Genomic DNA, 21,213 nt, shown 5'->3' with positions numbered 1-21,213 from the left:
AAGCCCTGGGGGAGTCCGAGGCACCACTGCAACCCAGGGAGGCTACCATCTAGCGTCCAGGGGGAGATACTGGGCTTCCCACCCTTGTCCCCCTGGCAGATGTGGTGAAGGGGTTTCTCGGCCAGGCATGGGCCCCAGCCATCCATCACAATACGAATTTGCAGAAATATACTGCGATGCACAGAGAACAGATGTTACTTCTGTTTTGAATGTCAATTGTTTTAAGCAAAACAGAAAACAGACAGATAATACTTTGTAAATGGGGTTTGTAAATGGACAGTGACTTTATTCAAATAGCAGCAAACTGAAAAAGATACTAGTAAACACTGCCAGGTCTACCAATAACTGATATCACCTCATCATTTTTATATGTTACACAAATGAGACAGAAGGACAGAATTCCAAATAAATAGGATGACAAAGGCCTGCCTACTACATAACAATCTCATAGCATTCCAGAATTAAAAATGTGATTCAAAATAATTTATATTTTAAGACAAAAATACCTGCTGAAAAGCCAATCACCCCTACAAAATGTTTAAATAAATTATTTTAATTGATCTTCTTCGGTAAATTCCCTAAAAATATCTGTTACAATGACAAATGAACTTGATTATACCTCTTCAAACTGTAGAGATCTATTAGTCATTCAGCTTCAGGATAAAATTAAAAACTTGCTTCTTCACAAGTCTGAGGAGTATCTCTTATGGCTGGTATATTTAGGAGCCAGCTCCTGGATCACATTGACATAGTCTGTTTTCTCGAAACATGCTCTGCACGTTTCACCCCAAGACTGTAAAATGTTCTTCAGCTCAACTACTTTGAGTTTTATGAGGCTGGAAGATGAAAGATCCAGGACCTGCTTCTCTGAAAAATAAACATACAACATATAATAACATCAGAACAATGAACAACAATGAAGTTTTATGCTTTAAACTTCAAAGCACAGTTGAGAGTCAGTAAGGCCTGATAGCACAGGAAGCTGATGAAGGCATGGAATATTTGAGCAATACCTAACTCATGCTTGCTTACATTTACTTATTTGGCTGACACTTTTATCCAAGGTGACTTACAACATTTATTATATGACTTGTCACATTCCTTTTGGTTTTCTAATTGCAGCACAGGCAGGCCAAGTGACTTGTTCATGGTCACACAGTGTCAGTGGCAGGATTTGAACCCACAACCTCATTGTTGGAGGTCCAAGGCCTTGACCACTACGCCACACTGCCATGTGTATACAAAACACTATATGAAGAAGTGTCTTTTTTACTTTCCTAGGGACATGGATTTTTTTTAAAATTATTATTTGATTATCAAATTCTGGTCACGCCAATAATTAATGAGATGGCTCAGTAAGGCCCCCAATTTATACTAAAATCAAAGTAACTGAATCACATTAATTTTGCATAATATTAATAAATGAGAGGATTATAGAAATAGGATAGCAGATTATCTACAGCAAACCAACAAAAAAGATGAGACACAATACAGATAAGACCGGGAGGCAAGACACAAAACACAAACAAATAGGGAAGAGAAAAAGTTGCTCAGAATTTGTTTAGAGGTTTTCTGGATTACACTAGAAATTTACTTTCTTCTTTAAACAATGTTTTACATTAATTTTTTTTTTTCTTTTCAACTTTTCACATGCTGTTATAGTGCTTTATCTTACTCGAATGCATAGATGTGTGTGAGGAAGGGAAGGAGTAAACATTATGCCATGATGGCAAGGCACTCCTGCTGGCTATTTACCCACAGTCCTGAAGTTAGTGGTTTTCCCTTCATATTTAAAAGAAACTAACAATGTTCTTCAGTTTTTTGACAGCTTTATATTTAAGGGTCATGATTGCTTTCATGTTTAAAAATGAACATTGATTCTGTTGACACGGTTGCTTTCCAAGATGAAGTCATCATTGTCCTCAGATATACCTTTAACAGGTTTCCTATCCTGTACCCTCATCATACTGCCTGAAATAGTTCTTAATTTCAGTCCTTTCAATCACCAGTTTAGAAGAACTGCAATGAGTACTAGGGTGGCACCAAGCTATGTCAACATCTGTATTGACTGGGCAGAAGAGCATTTCTTTTCTTCCTGCCTAGGCTTTGTACCAGATCTGCACAAAAGGTATATCACTGATTGTGTTCATGCTGCCTCCTACTCCAGGTGCCAGCTTAAAGAATTCATTAACCATTTTACTACATTCTGTCCATCTCTCAATCTCACAGTGGACATATCTATCAAAACAAAATATGTTGAGCTCAGTCTCTCTACCAGACTTAAAACCTCTGTCTTTTACAAGGTAACTGACTCACACAGTTGTCTTGTCTATAGCTCCTTCCATCCCTGGCACAGTGAGATCTGTCTTCCTTTTTCACAGTTCCTCAGACTCAAACTCTCCTGTAGTGAGGAAGTTAAGTTTCCTAAAGTAAATAGGCCTTAGCCTATTATGAAATAGAGTTTCCTCCCAATGAAAATAGGTGAGATCTCCAAAACAAGCTAAGGAGTAGGCCAGAAACCTACCTGGTCTGCCCAGCAGAAGCAAACTTGTCTTCAGCCTGGCCCCAAGGCAGCCAGCTAACTTCAGCTGAAGCATGCCCAAAAATGAGGAGCTGTCAAAACAACTATAAAATCTCAAAATCTAAAATGAATGCCCCACAAAGAGGAGGGTAACCATTAAATTCTGTCTAGTGCACAAGAAGTCGGAAAAAAGAATCTTTATAAATTAAAGATTTATTAACAAAATTAAAAAAATACAATTATTCAAATTTAAAATCAGGCACAAAAGAGTTTCCTAAAAAACAGTAACAAAACAAAGTCCCAAAACACACTCCTTTAATCAGAATCCTTTAAATGAATGCCAGAGATCAACAATAACCAGAAAATCCAACAATAAACAGCAATACTTACAAACTCCAATAATAACAAACAATTTCTACTCCTAGGCTTTTGCACTCAGCTTAGATAGCCTGAGGGAGGGCCCGGGGGTGGTGATGTCAGTGTCATCCCTCCTCTTGGGACTCCACCAACGAACGACATGGAACAAAACTACATTTATAAGAAAAGGAGACAATTGCTTTCTCACTCTTAAAACCAACAGAAACAACATAACCTACAACCCGGTACATGACACAGCCAATTTTTAGACTGAGTAGGCCTCAGACCTTTTTGAGCTTTGGGCCTTTTTTGAATTAGTTAGGCCCAAATCATAACAATACACAGTTTGGCCAAGAAATTGGACCAAAACGTGAACAGCTTAATTTTCACATTGATACTCTTTACAGTTTAATTTACCAGTAGATGCTCTAAATGTAGACATATACAGTAGTTTTACTGCACCATACTTTTTACTTTTACTTGAGTACATTTGTGAAGAAGAAACGCTACTCTTATTCCACTACACTGGGCAACACTCGACTCGTCACTTTTTTTCCATTTACACATTAGATACTGTACGCTGTATTTTTGCCAGAGAGAAGTCACCAGTGGATCTACTGCATGACTGTTTCACCAATCAGACATAGCAATAATAATCACACGACTCCGTTTCACCAATCAGATGTAGCCATGCAGTCACACGACCACACACAAACTTCCTGCATCTGCAGCCTGTGAGAGACTTTTAGTCATGCGGGGCTCCTGTTCACTGCTAAACTGTCACAACTTCACTGCAAGAACCTTGAGAGCCAACTCCTGCTGAAGCTTAACCAGCACTTCACTGAGTGAAGAACAAGCACGTTTTAACTAAACACCCACAGACACAGACAGTCAAGGTAATGTGAGACTTCTTGTACGTGCACAAGCTGCCTTGTTCTAATGTTATTTTCTATCAGCTGTGCTATTTAGAGGGCAAGTGTGTGATGATGCCAGTCCCCTACAGACTCTTTTCTTTTCTCCTTTTCTTTGATTCCCCCTTCTTTTTTTTTTTTGTGCCGACCTGTATATATACACTTCCGTCTCCATGGGCCTTAATCACACGTCGCAGAAAGCCAATGAAGCAATTGAGAACGATTGCACCCGCACGTGAAGGTGAGACTCGCTCCGACTACCTCATTAACTCACCACGGTTGTGCAATTACACCTACGGAGAGTGACACAAAGTGGCTTTATGATTTAAAACTGGCCTTTTTTTTTTTTTTTGAAGCTGCAGACCCGCTACACCACAATGTGAATATACAGTATTATACTGTCACTGTACAGTATAACTTGTCACTGTAAGTAGTTTGCACTGTTCAAACATACATGTTACCTACTGTAGGTATTGGCTTCAAAAGCTTTGTTGTGAAAAACAAACAAAGATTTGGAAGTTTGTGTTATTTGTGCATCTTTATTTTGTAAAGATGTTATTTATTTTTACTCATTTTTTATTTTATTATTTGGAAATAGCAGAATCTGCACATTATTTTATATTTTTGTCTGTCTTATTACAACATTTCTAAAAAATAAATAATTTATTATGTTCAAACAGTTGCTCAGTACTTGAGTAGTCTTTTCACCAAATACTTTTTTACTCTTACTTGAGTAATTTTTTGGATGACTACTTTTTACTTCTACTTGAGTAATATTATTTTGAAGTAATGCTACTATTACTTGAGTACAATTTCTGGCTACTCTACCCACCTCTGGTTTGAATATTACTTTGGAAAAAAAACTATATTTACAGGAGAGTAAGCATTAATGATTTAAAAAAATGACAACAATTGATCTTTTATTTATGGGAAACAAAAAGAACGTAAAAATAGCTCAGAACTTTCCACTGAGTTACACCTCTGTGTTCAGTTAATTTATTTTTAATGATCTCAATATGAAATTAATTTGGATTTGATTCATTTTAGTATATGGTTATGTCATTGCATTGACATTGTGTAGCTGTATTTTGCCTTGGGTTACTATGTTGCTCCTTTGTTACCTGGAACTCGACGTGTGCAATGTGATTTGTGACATCATGTTAGCAATTATGTAAAAGATGATATGCACAGCTGTATGGTACCAAATTTTAATATAATATAAAACAAACAAACTGCTATACTATAACTATACTATGCTTTATGGTTTTTGGTTAGTGGTTTGGCAAATCATTTCACGGTATACCAATCCTAGCTAAGTCTGATCCTCTGGGACTCTTCAAACTTGTTTGCACTTCTGCCTGGCTATCTACTAAGTAAAGAACACAACACTCTGTACTACCTTGAAGACTTTCAGCTTTTATATCTTCTCTTACATGCCCAAATGATGACTTTTTCTATATTCATTTGCTCGGCTTTGGACAATATGATTGAAAAGACTTATTGTCTGCATCAGAAAAACAAGTAAGACAATATGCAGACATAGGGCTTAATGCCATGTCAAGATCAAAATGTGACCCTGAACCCTTGTGGCTTCCAGCCTAAGCTCCTTTCCTGCATATCTGCCTTAGCCCTATGGCATGTGCTTTGTCTACCTTCTACCCCATATAGATTGTAGTCCTACCATATGGCTGTGCACTTTGAGCTACATTATTTGTATGAAAATGTACTATATAAATAAATGCTGTTGTTGTTATATTCGTAATAAGCCACTCTAAACTGCAATCCACCTTGGGATGCAGCACATTTGAAAATAGTCGGGTAGATGGATAACCTGATTAATTCAATTACAGACACTGAACCTATAATATAACAGATAATGAATGCAGTTTTTTTCAACAAAAAGAAATCTGGCAGATAACATCTTGTCTATTGAGCATCTGTTGTGGAGCAGCTGCTGCCGTGTTCATTGCATATGCATTTTAAGACTTTCCCAGCCATAATTATATTTAAGTGTAAAGCATATGCAGCCCTTATTTGAAAATCTTTGGCATTAGCATTCATATTAAAACTTTCAAGAAAAAAGGTGGTCATCACATAATTAAATGGGCCTATATCTAATGTGGATTGAAAACCGACACTAGCCAAATAAATAAGACAATATACTGCTTTGAGGAAAATGGAGACAGGATCTAGTGATTATAGTGATTTAACTTGATTATTACAGTGATTCAGCTTGATTTTGAGACAAAACCACAACATTACACTATTGTAACATAATTATCAATTGAAGGATAACAAATTAGCATGGAAATTCTAGCTATGTACTAACCTGGTAGGCTAATTTGAAATACTGTCCAAATTTTGAATACTTAAGTATTTATAAGGGGTATTATTGTGAAAATACACCAGATTTCCTTACCAATAATGGTAAATACAGTAGTATACTGCCATACCCCCACTATCTCCCCAATATCCCAACAAAAAATGGATCTATTCCCAAACCTGCTTAATACATTTCAAGGCTGCAGCATTGGGCACAAGACAGGAACCATCAATAAACAATGTGCTAGAACATCACAGGGAATACACACTCCCAAATATCATGCTCATTTGGAGTCATTAATTAACCTAACACACATTGGACTGGGCTCAGAATTCAAACCCAGGATAGAGTTTTGAGGCAGGCTCCTCACTCTCTGTATGGATTTCACATTTTCTTGATAGGTTTCTTATAGTTTCTGCCTAAATTACAATGTACTGTACATTTGTTTATCTGGTACTAACTGTATACTGTATATACAGAGTGAGGGCATTCTATCTATGGGTGATTCTTGTCTAATGATGCTTGCTGCCAGTGCTTGTGAAGTAGACTAAGAAAGTGAAATAATGGATGGGTGAATGGACAGATGGACAGACGCATGGATGGATGAATAGATTTAATCCGATCTCTTAATTGTCACAAGAGTTTGAATATACAGTATATGCCTTGGCAGTCCCACAAGTGCTGCCTAACTTAAACAAAAATGTTCCTTAATCAGTACTTTTCATTAATTGTGATGGCTTAGTTGGTCATTTCATCAGTAAAAATGCCTAAAAGTGTAAGTGACACATTTCTGATAAATGCAGTGTGGCCTGAAGGGTGCGCTCCAGCTCCTTAAACTCGACACAGACAGACACATGGACAAGTCCAGCAATACACTATAGTGGCTTTTATTTTTGTCCTGGGAAACTCTTCACTTAAATGTTTCCCACAGCATAGTACAATAAAGCACAAGGTACAGCACACAGCCCTTTCTTCTTCATGTCTTTCTCTTTTCTCGCTGCCTCCTCCTTCCTCCAGCAAGCTTTGTCATCTCCTTCCTGACTCTGGCTCCTAGTGCTGAGGCAACTAGCTCCTTTAATGCTGCACCCGGGAGAACTTCCGGTGTCCCGTAAGCATGGTCTGAAAGCACTTCTGGGTGAGGTGGGAGCCCAACAATGCAGGGTTCAGCAGTCACTGCAGCATCCCACTGGTGGCACCCATGGAGCCCAAAAGGGCTGAATCACAGAACACAGTCACAGGGAATCTGTGGTGTTGTAGCAAACCGGGGGGCTGCCATCTATTGATCTGGGGGAGATAATGCCCTGTACATGCTCTCTCGTTCTGGCCAGGTAAGGACCCTGACTGTCCGCCACTGCAGATATCTAGAGTAAGACAGGAACCATGCACATTTAATACACTCCCTCATGTTGGGTCTGGTATACGCACCTCTTTGGGATTTAGGACAAAACTAAAATATCTGTGAAAGCCCTCAATGAAATGAGGGCTAAGCTGGGAACTGAATCCTGAGCCTATTTATCCAATTTTTTATCCAATTATTGTTGAGAACTGAGAACCAGCTGTGAGTAGAATTTCACAAGTTATTTAAACTCTCTTCAGTCTAGTTAGAGTTACTATTTAAATTACAATCATATATTTAATACATGGAATGAAAACTGAAGTATAAGAAGAAGCATCAATACAGACACAGATTGAGCACATCTCACCAGTTTTTGCATCTTTATAGTGGTTACCTGTGTCTTTTAGAATTGACTTCAAAATATTAATAATACTATATAACATTTTAAATAATCTTGCTCTTTTCTGTATTTTGGAGTGCCTATCCCCTGACATTTCAAATTGTAACTTTAGCTCTTCTAATAGTTGTCTGCTTATTATTCCAAAAGCCAAGCATAAAAGAAGAAAGGAGGCAGCCCTTTGCTCTTACAGTATGCACAATAAATTTGGAATGCTTTACCAATAGAGATACTCCACACTAACACATTTTAAAAAACTCCTAAAAACCAACCTTTTTATAACAGCATTTCAGTTCCACCTTTAAGAAATTAGATATGCAAAGAATCATCACTCTCTTCAGTTAACCTGCAAACCTTATTAACCTTGACTTTTTCTCAGTTTTCTTTTCCAGTTCTTCTGTGGTGGTGTTTTGCACTACCACCATCTGATCAAAGTCTTGTGCAGTCACCTGTGATATTTGAATGTTTGAATGAAAGCAATGTGAAGGGCGCTGCCCGGGAACCGTACCCCGCCAAGATGCCCACACTGTGTAAGGACAGGAAGATACAGCTTACACAGGGCTCTGTCTCTCCCAGGATGCTAGGCAGCCCCATGGATTCCCACAGGACACCATGGGAACTAAATTTCTTTGACTCAGCCCTGTTGGGTTCCGTGAGTGCTGCCAGGGGGTACTAAATGGACTGAAGAGTCCTACTTTGATGGGCTCACACCACATCTGGAAGTGCTTCCGAGCTACAGCTTCGGAACACCAGAAGTACTTCCAGTTGTAACATAAAAGGAGATGCCTGCCACAACTCTGGGAGCTAGAGTCAGGAGGAGGTGTACAAAGCTTGCTGGAGGAGGCAATGACCAAGAGAGAGAAGAAGACCAAGAAGACAGAGTTGCAGAGAGCTGTGTACTCTTGCTGTGGCTGTGGTGTGAAACACTTATTGGAAGGGTTTCCCATGTAATAAAATCCTCTTCTTTGGTGTAACTTGTGTCCAAGCCTGTGTGTGTCAGGTTTTTGAGGAGCTAGAACACCCCGTGGCCACAGTGGATACCCCAACCTGCCACAAGACCAATTGTGTCCAACCTTCTAAGTTGAAGCCATACAAACAACAACAACAACAATATAGAACTACTTGGGAACTTTTATGTTAGCCAGAATGCATGGTGGGAGCTAGGCAGTCTTTTGGCCTGTAACCCCTACAGGTTTTGTTTTTTAATTCTCTACAGAGTTTTTCAAAATTTTTCTGTGCTCCCTGGACAACTGACAATATTTTTGGACCATCATTTAGAGATTTAAAACACAATTCTACATTTAAAGACTCTTATTACTCCCAATTACATATCTGTCTTATATAAGGGTGCATTATTTTGTTTTTGTATATTGTTTATGTATGATTTTTCTTAACTAATTTTAATTTGTTTTTCTTTTGATGTAACTACTTCTGTGATATCTTGTAAAGCACTGAAAATGTGCTAAAGAAATAAATGTTGCTTTAGAGAAAACCCTCAGTAACCCTCAGCATCCACCGTCCACCTCATTCACCTACTGTAGGCGTCGTTAACAGGCCAGTTGCCCTTTCTTCAGCATAATTGACCAGCACCAAGGAAGCAGGTGGGAGCAGGCATGCATTTCCACCTGAGAGTCCATCGAATGGACCCACCTTCCATTGCAGCTTCTCCATGTATACACAAACTGGTAATTACAAGAGTGCATTTTTCTTTCACATAAAGAAACTGTGCACTCCAAATCGCATAATAAAAAATATCCTAAGGTTCTTTGAAATATTCTTTTGTATGGCTTTTCCTCACAATAGTTTAATGGTTTATGGAGCCTAAAGCTCATCCCAGCTGCATCTGGTCAAGGCAGAGCAGCCTTCCACCCAGAATGAAGCACCAGTCCATCACAGAGCCTACACATGCATAATTCCTTATTAACACTCACAATAGCTGAGTTTAGAATCAGAAGTTAACCTAATATGCACACCTTTGTTGGAAGACAACCAGAATACTTGGACAAAACTGCACATTCGCATAGGGCAAAATCCACACAGGCAATGAGCAGATGCCAGATTTGGTGATGTACTGGTAAGCTGCTGCTTCACTGATCCAGCTCCAAATACGTAATGAAAAAATCAGCCATACAGTACTCTATTTAAATTTCACTTTAGTGATACCACAGGAAATCACACAGTGGAAGATTTTACAATACAATACAACCGATTGTGTAGTGCAATAATATACAAGCAAGTACATTAACTTATATTTATTATACTTAATAATAATAAGAATAATAATAATACATTTTATTTCTATACTGTGTATATATTTATTATGCACACAAATAAATGTAGAGTAAAATGAACAAGAAATTGAGTGAGCAATTTAAATTTGTAACAAAACACATTGGGTCAAATGATAAAAGCAAGCTGCGCAGATTGACAGATTGGCACAGGTTGGCTTAATGCTCCATCCATGTCGACCTTTACAGATTTAGGTGTATTTGTGAGTGTTAATTTCTTTCTTTTCATCATCCAGCATGTACTGTGGTAGGGCAAGCAAAGCTGTCCGCTATCTTCACTTATAAATTTCTACTGAGTGTGTGAGTGCATGTGCATGTGCATGCTTGAACGTGCTTCCATGTGTGTATGTACACATGTAATTCATTTAATTATGTATCTCAAAAACTACTCATGTAAAATTTTACACATCATTAGGCCTAGTCCCACAACTATACAGAGCAGACTGCAAAAAGCCCAGATAAATTAAACAATTTCTGCTGCACATACTGTAGGTCAAGCCATTTTTGAAGGATATGGAGATAAATGCAATGCAACTTCTCTGAAAAAGATGGGTTAATTTTTTCAGACGTTATTGTGTTGCATATTTTTCTGCCTCACTCCGCGCTGTCCATGCAACGCGGCCACAGAGAGCTTAAACAACTCATCACATCCACATAAAAACGACAAGGGGTGAGCTTTCTTGAAGGCTTTTCTGGACATACCTCGTTGTAAAAAGGCGAGTGATTTCCATGATTGGATCAAGACAATGAGAAGCGCATAGACAGAAGTTCAAATTGCTGCATACCACAACTAACCAGACCCAGGGGTTTATATACCCAAAAAGATACGCTTCGGACGTGACCGAAACAAGAGATAAAGGGGTGCCTATGTGAGACACATGGGGTGTATTGTATTCAAATGATTATTAGGCAACCTACATGCTTTACGTGAGTTTCATACACTTTTATATCACCACTGTGAGTGTGAGACGTGACTGACAGGTGTGTTAATAAATGACAAGATGAAGGAGGAGCACAGGTCAACAAATAACAGCTAACAACATGTAAGGCAGAACACATAGGTTACCACAGACGCACAGACACACATGCAGACACCATGCTAAAGTCAACTTTTCTTGATGCTTTGAAGATCATAGAATCAGAATCTGAACTTAACTGGATAGCAAATTTTTGATTATTTCACCAAACTTCTATTTACATAGAAGTGAAAAAGAAATTTGGAAAAACTGCCAGAAATATAGAGGAGAGATGAAAAGAACTGTCCACCATGACTTACATTCGCAGAAGGCAAAAACCAAATCTGAACACCTGAACATTAAAAACATCATTTTCAAGGGAGGCCATTCCAAATATAGATAAGCCACAAGTCTGCCTCACTATTTATGACATAACATCTCATACACAGGAAAGAGAAAGGCAGACCTATCTGGCCGCTTCAGACTGTTTAACGGTGGAGTTCATTTAAAGGCCAGCATTTATATATAAACACTGGAATAAAACACACCCATCAGGATTTCCTTCACAGCTGTAGGCAATTCAAAAGTTATTCAATAATGCAAACATCATACATGTACTCTCAAGTCCGCTAATCCAATTCAAGGTCGCAGAGTCCAGAGTCTAAACAGCAGCACTAAGTATAAGGTAGGAAACAACTCTGGACAACATGCTAGGCCTTCACAGGGCCCACTCAAACACACACCAGTGTGCTCGTACTGGGCACATTTATAATAGAGCTTTCATAGAAGCAAGTGTGCCAATTGAGGAAAAGCACAATCAGGCAACATTTATTTTATCTGGTGCCTTTTGCTCTAGTAAACACACCATGCCAAGGAGGTGTACAATACAGAGCCCCCATACAATTGTTAACTTTTTTGTTTTAACATTTGAGTAAGTAAGTCACTCAGGTTTAAATAATAAGTTAGTGGTGAGAACTGAAATGATAGCTTTGTGATGTAGCACTTTAACCACTAGGCCACACCGCCTACAACTGAAAACTGAAAACACTATCATGTTCTCACTAAGAAAGTCAGCAATGAAACATAAAAGTGAACAAAATGTTGCAATCTGTCCATTAATTTAAATTTTATCTTTTGGCAGCTGAACCATGGCCTGACTTAGTCAGTCATTCCTGCATGAACAACACTAATATGTCAGTCCGGAAGTGCTGGAGCAGGCTGGCTCTTAAAACCGTCTTTCCTGGTGGGTTAGGGGAATACTTTCCATCTTATTACAGAAGGCCCACCAGCTGGGATGTCAACAGGACAGGCTTACTGGAATGCTGGCCCATGATGAAATCAGACCAGAGGTCATCACTTGACACCCACACTCCTGATATAACGGATGTAGTGCTATCATATTGTAAACTGATAAGGGGAAAAAAAGTAAAAAATGCCTTACCAAATTAACAATAAAAAAACATACCATATCTTAGTTCACATATCTGGCTGTCCTTCTTTTGCAGTTTTTCACAGATTTTATGCACTGGAACATGATAGCTTAGTGGCCGAGTTACCTCACTGGTTATCTTTGTTGCTGCATCACTTGTGGCTCCAAGGTAGTAGCACTATTTTAAAGAAAAAATACATGTTTTAAGAGAGTATCAACAATCACTAACTGCTTAACACTCAAGCTGATCAAATAGCTTTGGGAACTGAAACAACAAACCAGACTACAGCTTGATGGAACAAATGGTCTCCTCTTGTTCATCAAATGTCCCTATATCCTTATCAAGTGCACTAGCCAGTCTAGACACGAAATCATCCACTCTTCCATTCTCAAACTAAATTCAGTAGCATGTATTGGCTGCACTGAGCACAAAGCAGGAAACCACCCTAGAAAGCTTCTCAGTCCATCACAGGGCATTTACAAATCAACACAACATCTTCAGCAAAAATGTTGCATAGAAAAGAATAAAATCATACCCACCACAAGCAACCTGTGATTGGTTAGGACAAAGCCACACCTCCCACGATAGGAGAAGAGGTAGATTTACTGAGAGACTAAAAGAACAAATTTTATCAAGCTGTGTCTGTGTGGAGCCTGCACATTCACTTGGTGTTTGCATGGGTCTTCTCTGAAGACGCCAATGTCCTATCACATATCAGATTTAGGTCAGTTTGTTAATTATGAGTGAATCTGGCTGAATGTGTTTCCAGGATGGTTTCTGCCTTGAACTCAATGCTGTCAACTATATAGTTGAAAATGTGAGCTAATAAAATGGGCATATGAATTATTATGTTAATTACCAGTAACGAATACACTTGACTTATAGTTTTAATACTCTTTCTCTGTACATTTAGCATTAATTTGCTCAGAGGTTGATGCACTTGCTGCTTCCTGAGCAGCTCTTCTTTTCTCCACCCTAGTGGCCCGCTTCTTCTCTTCTTTTGTCAGCATTTTTTCATGTTCAAACTGATTAAGTCGGTTTTTGTGTTGCAATTACTTAGTATGTTTTCTTTAACTTTTCACTTAAGCTGGCATTTAAGTCTCCAATCTGCCTCAAGAATGTGAAGGTGGTAGGGAATGAGAACAGCGCCCATATACATGTGCTGCACGGCCGCCCTATTGGCCACTGCCGACAGTTGATTCTACAATAAAATAAAGTAAAAATAAAAAGAGGAATAACCTGTGAGGTCAATCATCTCCCTGAAAGGGGATAGTAGACGTCACATAGTATATGTGTACCAAATTCCAGGTCAATAGTTCAAATGGTTTGCGAGCTACAGGTTATTTAAAATCCTGGAAAATGGACAACCATGGTAGCGTATTATATAAGAAGACAGAAGATTATTAATTGAAATATCCATTCATCCATCCATTATCCAACCCCCTATATCATAACTAAAGGGTCACGGGGGTCTGCTGGAGCCAATTCCAGCCAACATAGGGAGCAAGGTAGGAAACAAATCCTGGACAGGGCACCAGCCCACCGCAGATTAATTGAAATATTCCGGGACTATTTTAGCTTTCTAAGGAATGGTCATTTAATCATGCAACAATGTGCTATCAGTGCATGCTCTCAACATAGGGCATGGATTGTGAAGGCATTACCACAATTATGTGCTAAGTGTGTCCAACTAACATAATCACAGACAGTTGAGGTCAGAAAAATACAAAGTGGTGCCTTTTGAAAAATCAGTGTTGAGGCTATACTTTTTCAAATAACAAAGTTTTCCTGTAAGAATAAACTAATCAATATTGTAGTTTGAAATTTGCACCTACCAGTCTGCTTTCTTTTCCTCTGGCAACTCTGCAGGCAATATTCAGCTCATTTTCAACAGTTGCAGGAGTAAAATCTTTATATTTTGTTTTCAATGTCTGGTAAAGTTTTTCTAAGAATCCATTGCACACTAAAATAGAAAATATGAAAAATCTGTATTGGAGGGCAACAAATTAAGTTCTTTCACTTAAATTTACTTTTGATTTTGTTTTCCTATGTTTTGAAATTTTTCACATGTTACAGTGATGATTTGTTTTCTATAGGCACTGCCATTTTAGGAACAGTTTGGTTTACAGTTGTTACCATGCTTCCATAAGGATTCAACTAAAATACTGTGTGGTATTTTGTTATTTAGCATTCTTGGATTGATCTTGTGCTTTTAGAATTCAAATATGTTTTTAGTTTAGTGTTTCTGACTCTGACATTTGGCATTATTTGATCTCCCAGTATAAACGTTTGGCCCATTTATTGAGTACATCTATTCTTCCAATCATTTTTTCACTTTAAGCATCACCTTTCCATTGTTTCCCAGAACGACCAGGTAGGGTGACTTGCCCACTTGACCACTTCTCGAAAACTGCACCAGACCACATTCCTTCTCTAACTTGCTCCTGACCTTTTCTATCCTTTTATGGTTGCTTCTTTACAATCTCACTCCAAAAATTAAAGCAAAACTGAAAGCCACAAAGACCACCTCAATCCAAATAAGTAACAAGTAACAATAAATTTTCAAAATACTTTTCTTGAAGTGACATTTCAATTAAGAAATATTTGAATCTAATTAGGATTTTCAAATAAAAATGAGAGGAATATAATATAACAAAAGAAAAGAAGTAATAAAGAAATAATGTAAAAAGTACTAAATAAAAGAAACAAAAAAAACTAATTAATGGGAATATATAATACCAAATATCACTGCTGGAAACACTAAACTAAAAACATAGTTGAATTAAAAATTACTGAATAAAAGAAAGAAAAAACAAAGCTTTAAATGAAGTAATTAATAGGAATATATACAGTACTGTGCAAAAGTTTTAGACAGGTGTGAAAAAATGCTGTAAACAAAGAATGCTTTCAAAAATGGAAGTGTTAATCATTTATTTTCATCAATCAACAAAATGCAGTGAATGAACAAAAGAGAAATCTAAATCAAATCAATATTTGGTGTGACCACCCTTTGCCTTCAAAACAGCATCAATTCTTCTAGGTACACTTGCACACAGTTTTTGAAGGAACTCAGCTGGTAGGTTGTTCCAAACATCTAAAGATGTTTCTAAAGATCCAAAGATCTTCTGTGGATGTAGGCTTCCTCACATCCTTCTGTCTCTTCATGTAATCCCAGACACACTCGATGATGTTGAGATCAGGGCTCTGTAGAGGCCATACCATCACTTCTAGGACTTCTTGTTCTTCTTTACACTGAAGATAGCTCTTAATGACTTTGGCTGTATGTTTGGGGTCGTTGTCCTGCTGCAGAATAAATTTGGGGCCAATCATACGCCTCCCTGACGGTATTGCATGATGGATAAGTATCTGCCTGTATTTCTCAGCATTGAGAACACCATTAATCCTGACCAAATCTCCAACTCCATTTGCAGAAATGCAGCCCCAAACGTTCAAGGAACCTCCACCATGCTTCACTGTTGCCTGCAGACACTCATTATTGTACCGCTCTCCAGCCCTTCGATGAACAAACTGCCTTCTGCTACAGCCAAATATTTTAAATTTTGACTCATCAGTCCAGAGCACCTGCTGCCATTTTTCTGCACCCCAGTTCCTATGTTTTCGTGCATGCTTGAGTCACTTGGCCTTGTTTCCATGTCGGAGGTATGGCTTTTTGGCTGCAACTCTTCCATGAAGACCACTTCTGGCCAGACTTCTCCGGACAGTAGATGGGTGTACCTGGGTCCCACTGGTTTCTGCCAGTTCTGAGCTTACGGCACTGCTGGACATCTTCCGATTTTGAAGGGTAATAAGCTTGAGCTTGATGTGTCTTTCATCTGCTGCACTAAGTTTCCTTGGCCGACCACTGCCTCTACGATCCTCAGCGTTGCCCGTTTCTTTGTGCTTCTTCAAAAGAGCTTGAACAGCACATCTTGAAACCCCAGTCTGCTTTGAAATCTTTGTCTGGGAGAGACCTTGCTGATGCAGTATAACTACCTTGTGTCTTGTTGCTGTGCTCAATCTTGCCATGACATGAAACTGTCTTCCACAACTTCACCTTGGTAGCAGAGTTTGGCTGTTCCTCACCCAGTTTTAAGCCTCCTACACAGCTGTTTCTGTTTCAGTTAATGACTGTGTTTCAACTTACGTGTGACATTGATGATCATTAGCACCTGTTTGGTATAATTGGTTGATCATACACCTGACTATAATCCTACAAAATCCCTGACTTTGTGCAAGTGCACCTATAAGAATTGATGCTGGTTTGAAGGCAAAAGGTAGTAACGCCAAATATTGATTTGATTTAGATTTTTCTTTTGTTCACTCACTTTGCATTTTGTAAATTGATGACAATAAACAATCATTATTTATATTTCTGAAAGCATTCTTTGTTTACAGCATTTTTTCACACCTGCCTAAAACTTTTGCACAGTACTGTACATTAATTGAAACAATCACAATTCTAAATCGGCATGGTGGCGCAGTGGTAGTGTTGCTGCCTCGCAGTTAGGAGACGCGGGATCGCTTCCCAGGTCCTCCCTGCACGGAGTTTGCATATTCTTCCTGTATCTTCATGGGTTTCCTCCGGGTGCTCCAGTTTCCTCCCACAGTCCAAAGACATGCAGTTTAGGTGCATTGGCGATCCTAAATTGTCCCTAGTGTGTGGGTGGGCTGGTGCCCTGCCTGGGATTTGTTCCTGCCTTGTGCCCTATGCTGACTGGGATTGGCTTCAGGATATAGCGGGTTGGATAATGACTGACAATTCTAAATCCTAACCACAATTCAACATCCAAAAGTTAATTCAGTACATCGAAAACACCAAAGAAGGTTGCCGAAAATATGGTATTGCTATTGATAAATGCATAAAACTGAAAAACAATAAATCCTTTCTTAACAGGGAAATTGTCACAAAGAAAGATAGATGATGCTCTTTTTTAGAGATTCAGAAAAGAACTAAGGGAGACAATTGTTGAAGATGGCTTAAAACATAGAGCCAGAAGCGGAGCCCTAGTGAGAACATGACATCTTCCACCACTGAGCCTTTGTCCTAATTCGCCCCTTATCTTTGGAGCCTTTAGACAACTGATTCACAACCAGGGTTAACAGAAACCTTCCTTAGCTAACATCAGGCCAGAACTGCCCCCAGGTATGTAAAGCTGATCATTTGCATTACAGACTCTTTGGGACAAGTTATCTGTGCTTGTAGCCAAATGTACGGACTGATCTTCGAGTTCCACATCAATATAAGAGAAGGAGGCTCTTGCCCTATGCATGCATAATATTTAGACACGTGATGGGGCAAGAGTGAAAACAAACCTTGAAGGAGCCTGTCGCCCCAGACAAACAGAGGAGATTCTATGAACTAATAATAATAATGAAAGATGTATTACTGTTTTTGATAGAATAAAGCAAATACAAGTTTTTAACAGAACCAAGATGCTAAAACCATAACTCAAGTTGATAAATGGAATGCTATGAGTCATTAACCAGAAAGTTTGTTCATGGTTTTTCACCAATCTGCAAGTCGATTTTCCAGTGCCACGTCGGTATAAGAGAAGGAGGCGCGTGCCCTATGCATGCATAACAATTACCCACGTGCAAATAAAAACAAACTTTGAAGGGGCCTGACACCCCCCCCCCCCAACACAAGAGACTCTATGAAATAATAATAATAATGAAAGGTTTATTACTATTTATAATATTTCTATCTTTCTGATAAAAGAAAAAGTGCAAAGCATCAGCACAGACAGTTTGGAGAGCCTTCAGCATGACTTCAATCATGACAAGCTACTTTGAATTTTCTGCCTTTAAAATACCTATATATTTTTTCTGACTTTTGACTACAATTTCGACATTTATGCTTTGTTTTGATGAAATATATGATTGTGCATCCCTGACTGTATTCTTTCTTTGATCTCACAGAGGCATGGTGGTGCAATGGTTGGCATTGCTGCCGAAAAGCCCAGGTCGCATTTTCGCCACAATACTATAGTCGGCAGACATTTTCCTAGCCCTCAGGAACACTTTAAAAATGACTGCACCATTATAATATAGTCACATCTAGTTCAGTTAGTCCTTCCCCATTGACTTTAATGCAGTTCACCAAACTTCAAACGTTTTCAAGATTTCGGAATTACTAGTGTGGGATGATCCTCAAGTATAAGTATTGTTGCAGTGAAGAACAGAAGGAGGTCAGAACTAAGCTTAACAAATCTACAGCTACTGTAGTCCTCTTGCTGTTTGGTAATTATCATCTGCGCAGGCAGCTTAGCATCTAAATTGCTCATTAACAGCAACTCACTGATATTAGCAATGTGCCAGTGCCATAGTACATTCCTCCACATTCAAATGGGCAGTCCACAGGAAAATAGTATACTTTTTTAACTTCAGGAAACATACTGGAAACACTACCTTCAATTTTCCATCCTCATCACACAGTCTTGGAAACACTACATTAAATGACTGAAAGGATTACTGGAGGTCATCTGTATATGCTGCTGGTTGTATAGTCACAGAACCCTGTATGGACAGTTTCCACATATCCTGATTCAACTTAATGCACTTTTCATTAGCCACTTAGCAGCACAGAAAAATATTTAGTTAGGGTGGGGAAGATAACACTTATGTCCAATTGAGCGGGGGCAGCTATACAAAATGGCTGCAAAACATAAAATCTCAAAAACCATTTTGAAAAGATGATATTTGACTAAAAGTTGAACTTTAAGTAGTTGGGATCAGATAAACCTGATATTCTTATAAAGCAGCATGGGTGGCTAACAAACTTACATAAGGACATTCTATGTATATTAGGACAAGTCTGTTATTGTGATAAATCTGGGGCAGGGCTATGGACAAGACTTCAATTCAGAGCAATCAGCAAATGTTTGAAGGGGTTGATGGCAGGTGGCCTTGACTGGCACACAGTTTAAAGAGAGTTGGTGATTCAGCAGGAGGAAAGGTTCAGAGGAGAGCTGAAGCAGTCTTTTACACATGGCATCTATGAGTGAAATTTTAAAGAAGCGGCTCCTCCACCCTATGTGCAGGTTATAAGTACAAGGTGATGTGGCTTTTGTTTGCAGAGTGTGTATTCATCCGTGTGTGACGTGATTCATCAACTTAAAGAGATGTGTATCTTTAGTAATAGGGGTTTTGGTGTCCTGGGATGCTGCTTGTTTTAATTTTGTATTTTTGTCGGTTTTTTTTTTTTGTCCTATTTCTGGTGATGCCATTTTATGTTTTGAGTGTGTCCCCATACCCCCCCCGCCCCCCCCCCCCCCCCACCCCCCCCCCCCCCCCCACTGATATATATATGTATTTTCAAACTACTGGCCATATTTTTTATGGTAATTATGCCCATTTCCAATTACATGAATTGAGGTCAAGGGACATAATTTGTCCACACCTCCTACATATGAATGTGCAAAGTACTAAGTGAAAACTAAAACAAAGTGGCGTGAGGACTTTTGTTTTGTTATTCTGACTTTGACTTCTACTGCTTATCATAACTAGAAGGCAGTTTGGAAAAGTTTTGGGTTCAGAAGATGATACTTAGTCAAAATAACTGGCCTGAGATCAAAAACCCATAAGTAACGCAAATTACAAAGTCAAAAGACTACACCAGAATTCTAGTTGCAAGAACAGAGCACAAGAAAATATATCAGAGAAGTTAATACAATGAAACACACATGCAAAGTCATCACATGCAAACACATCATGTAGGAAGTGCATGACTCTGTACTTTATACCGTTATAACAGAAATGTCATATGCTACACACTTCTGGTCATTTCCTCATTGCCACAATATTGCAAAAGTATCTCAAAATGGCAGTGCTCATGGAAAAACAAAATGGCATCAGAAAATGACAAACTATTTTCAAAACTAAAAATAAATTGATTCACTAACTTCAAAAACTTATAATTGCAGGTATAAATCTCAAAAAAAGGTTAAAAAACTATTCTAAACAACCCCACTTAATAACAGAATTTTGCTTTTGTGTTTCTGATATCCTTGCTTGGTTTGCCTATGTACTGTATAATTCTGTGATACTACCCTATTATTATGATTTTTACAATTGATGAATTTTATAATATCCTTATCCTTAGAGGTCGGCTTAGTTATGGGAAGTTAGGGAGGCCCTTGAGGCTGTAGCAAAATAAAGAATAAAAACAAAACTGAGTGCCGTTATGAACAATGCTGCACATCTTCTTTCTGACACCCTAACACTGAAGACTTTCAGCCAACAAATTATTCAGCAGGTGTGTCAAGAAACACTACTGGGGCTCCTTTATACCAACAGCAATACGTCTGCGTAATGCCTCACTGTGATTGTGACAGCCTTTCTTTTGAATTTTCTTGCTTTATAGTCATTCTGCTGTGTGTTCAGACCATAGTCTGTCTGTCTATCTATCTATCTATCTATCTATCTATCTATCTATCTATCTATCTATCTATCTATCTATCTATCTATCTATCTATCTATCTATCTATCTATCTATCTATCTATCTATCTATCTATCTATCTATCTATCTATAATGAACTTTTGGAAAAATCCAAATTTCCCGATGCAAGTTCTTTATAAAAGTTTTAAAAGAAGAGTGGCAGCGAACAGAAGAGTTGTCAGGTCATTTCAAAGATTGGTAGACAAATATAAATATTATGTGTCAAAACCCACAGGGAGCTACACTAAGCTTGCAG

General features: G+C 38.4%; 1 protein-coding gene across 1 annotated transcript in view; it reads right to left on the bottom strand.

Annotated features, from left to right (window-relative positions):
* Positions 1-263: 263 nt before the first annotated feature.
* Positions 264-21,213, bottom strand: part of cdnf (cerebral dopamine neurotrophic factor) — a 37,433-nt gene continuing 16,483 nt past the window's right edge. The window contains exons 2-4 of the mRNA XM_028794937.2: positions 14,355-14,482; positions 12,555-12,696; positions 264-867 (exon numbers count right to left, since the gene is read on the bottom strand). Of these exons, the coding sequence (XP_028650770.2) occupies positions 683-867; positions 12,555-12,696; positions 14,355-14,482 (455 nt within the window). The 3' untranslated portion in view covers positions 264-682. The remainder of the gene's footprint in view (positions 868-12,554; positions 12,697-14,354; positions 14,483-21,213) is intronic.

Source organism: Erpetoichthys calabaricus, chromosome 1 (assembly GCF_900747795.2).
Source record: "Erpetoichthys calabaricus chromosome 1, fErpCal1.3, whole genome shotgun sequence".
Taxonomy (NCBI): Eukaryota; Metazoa; Chordata; class Cladistia; order Polypteriformes; family Polypteridae; genus Erpetoichthys; species Erpetoichthys calabaricus.
Note: the sequence above shows the minus strand (reverse complement) of the source record. Positions and strands in the feature narration are given on the sequence as shown.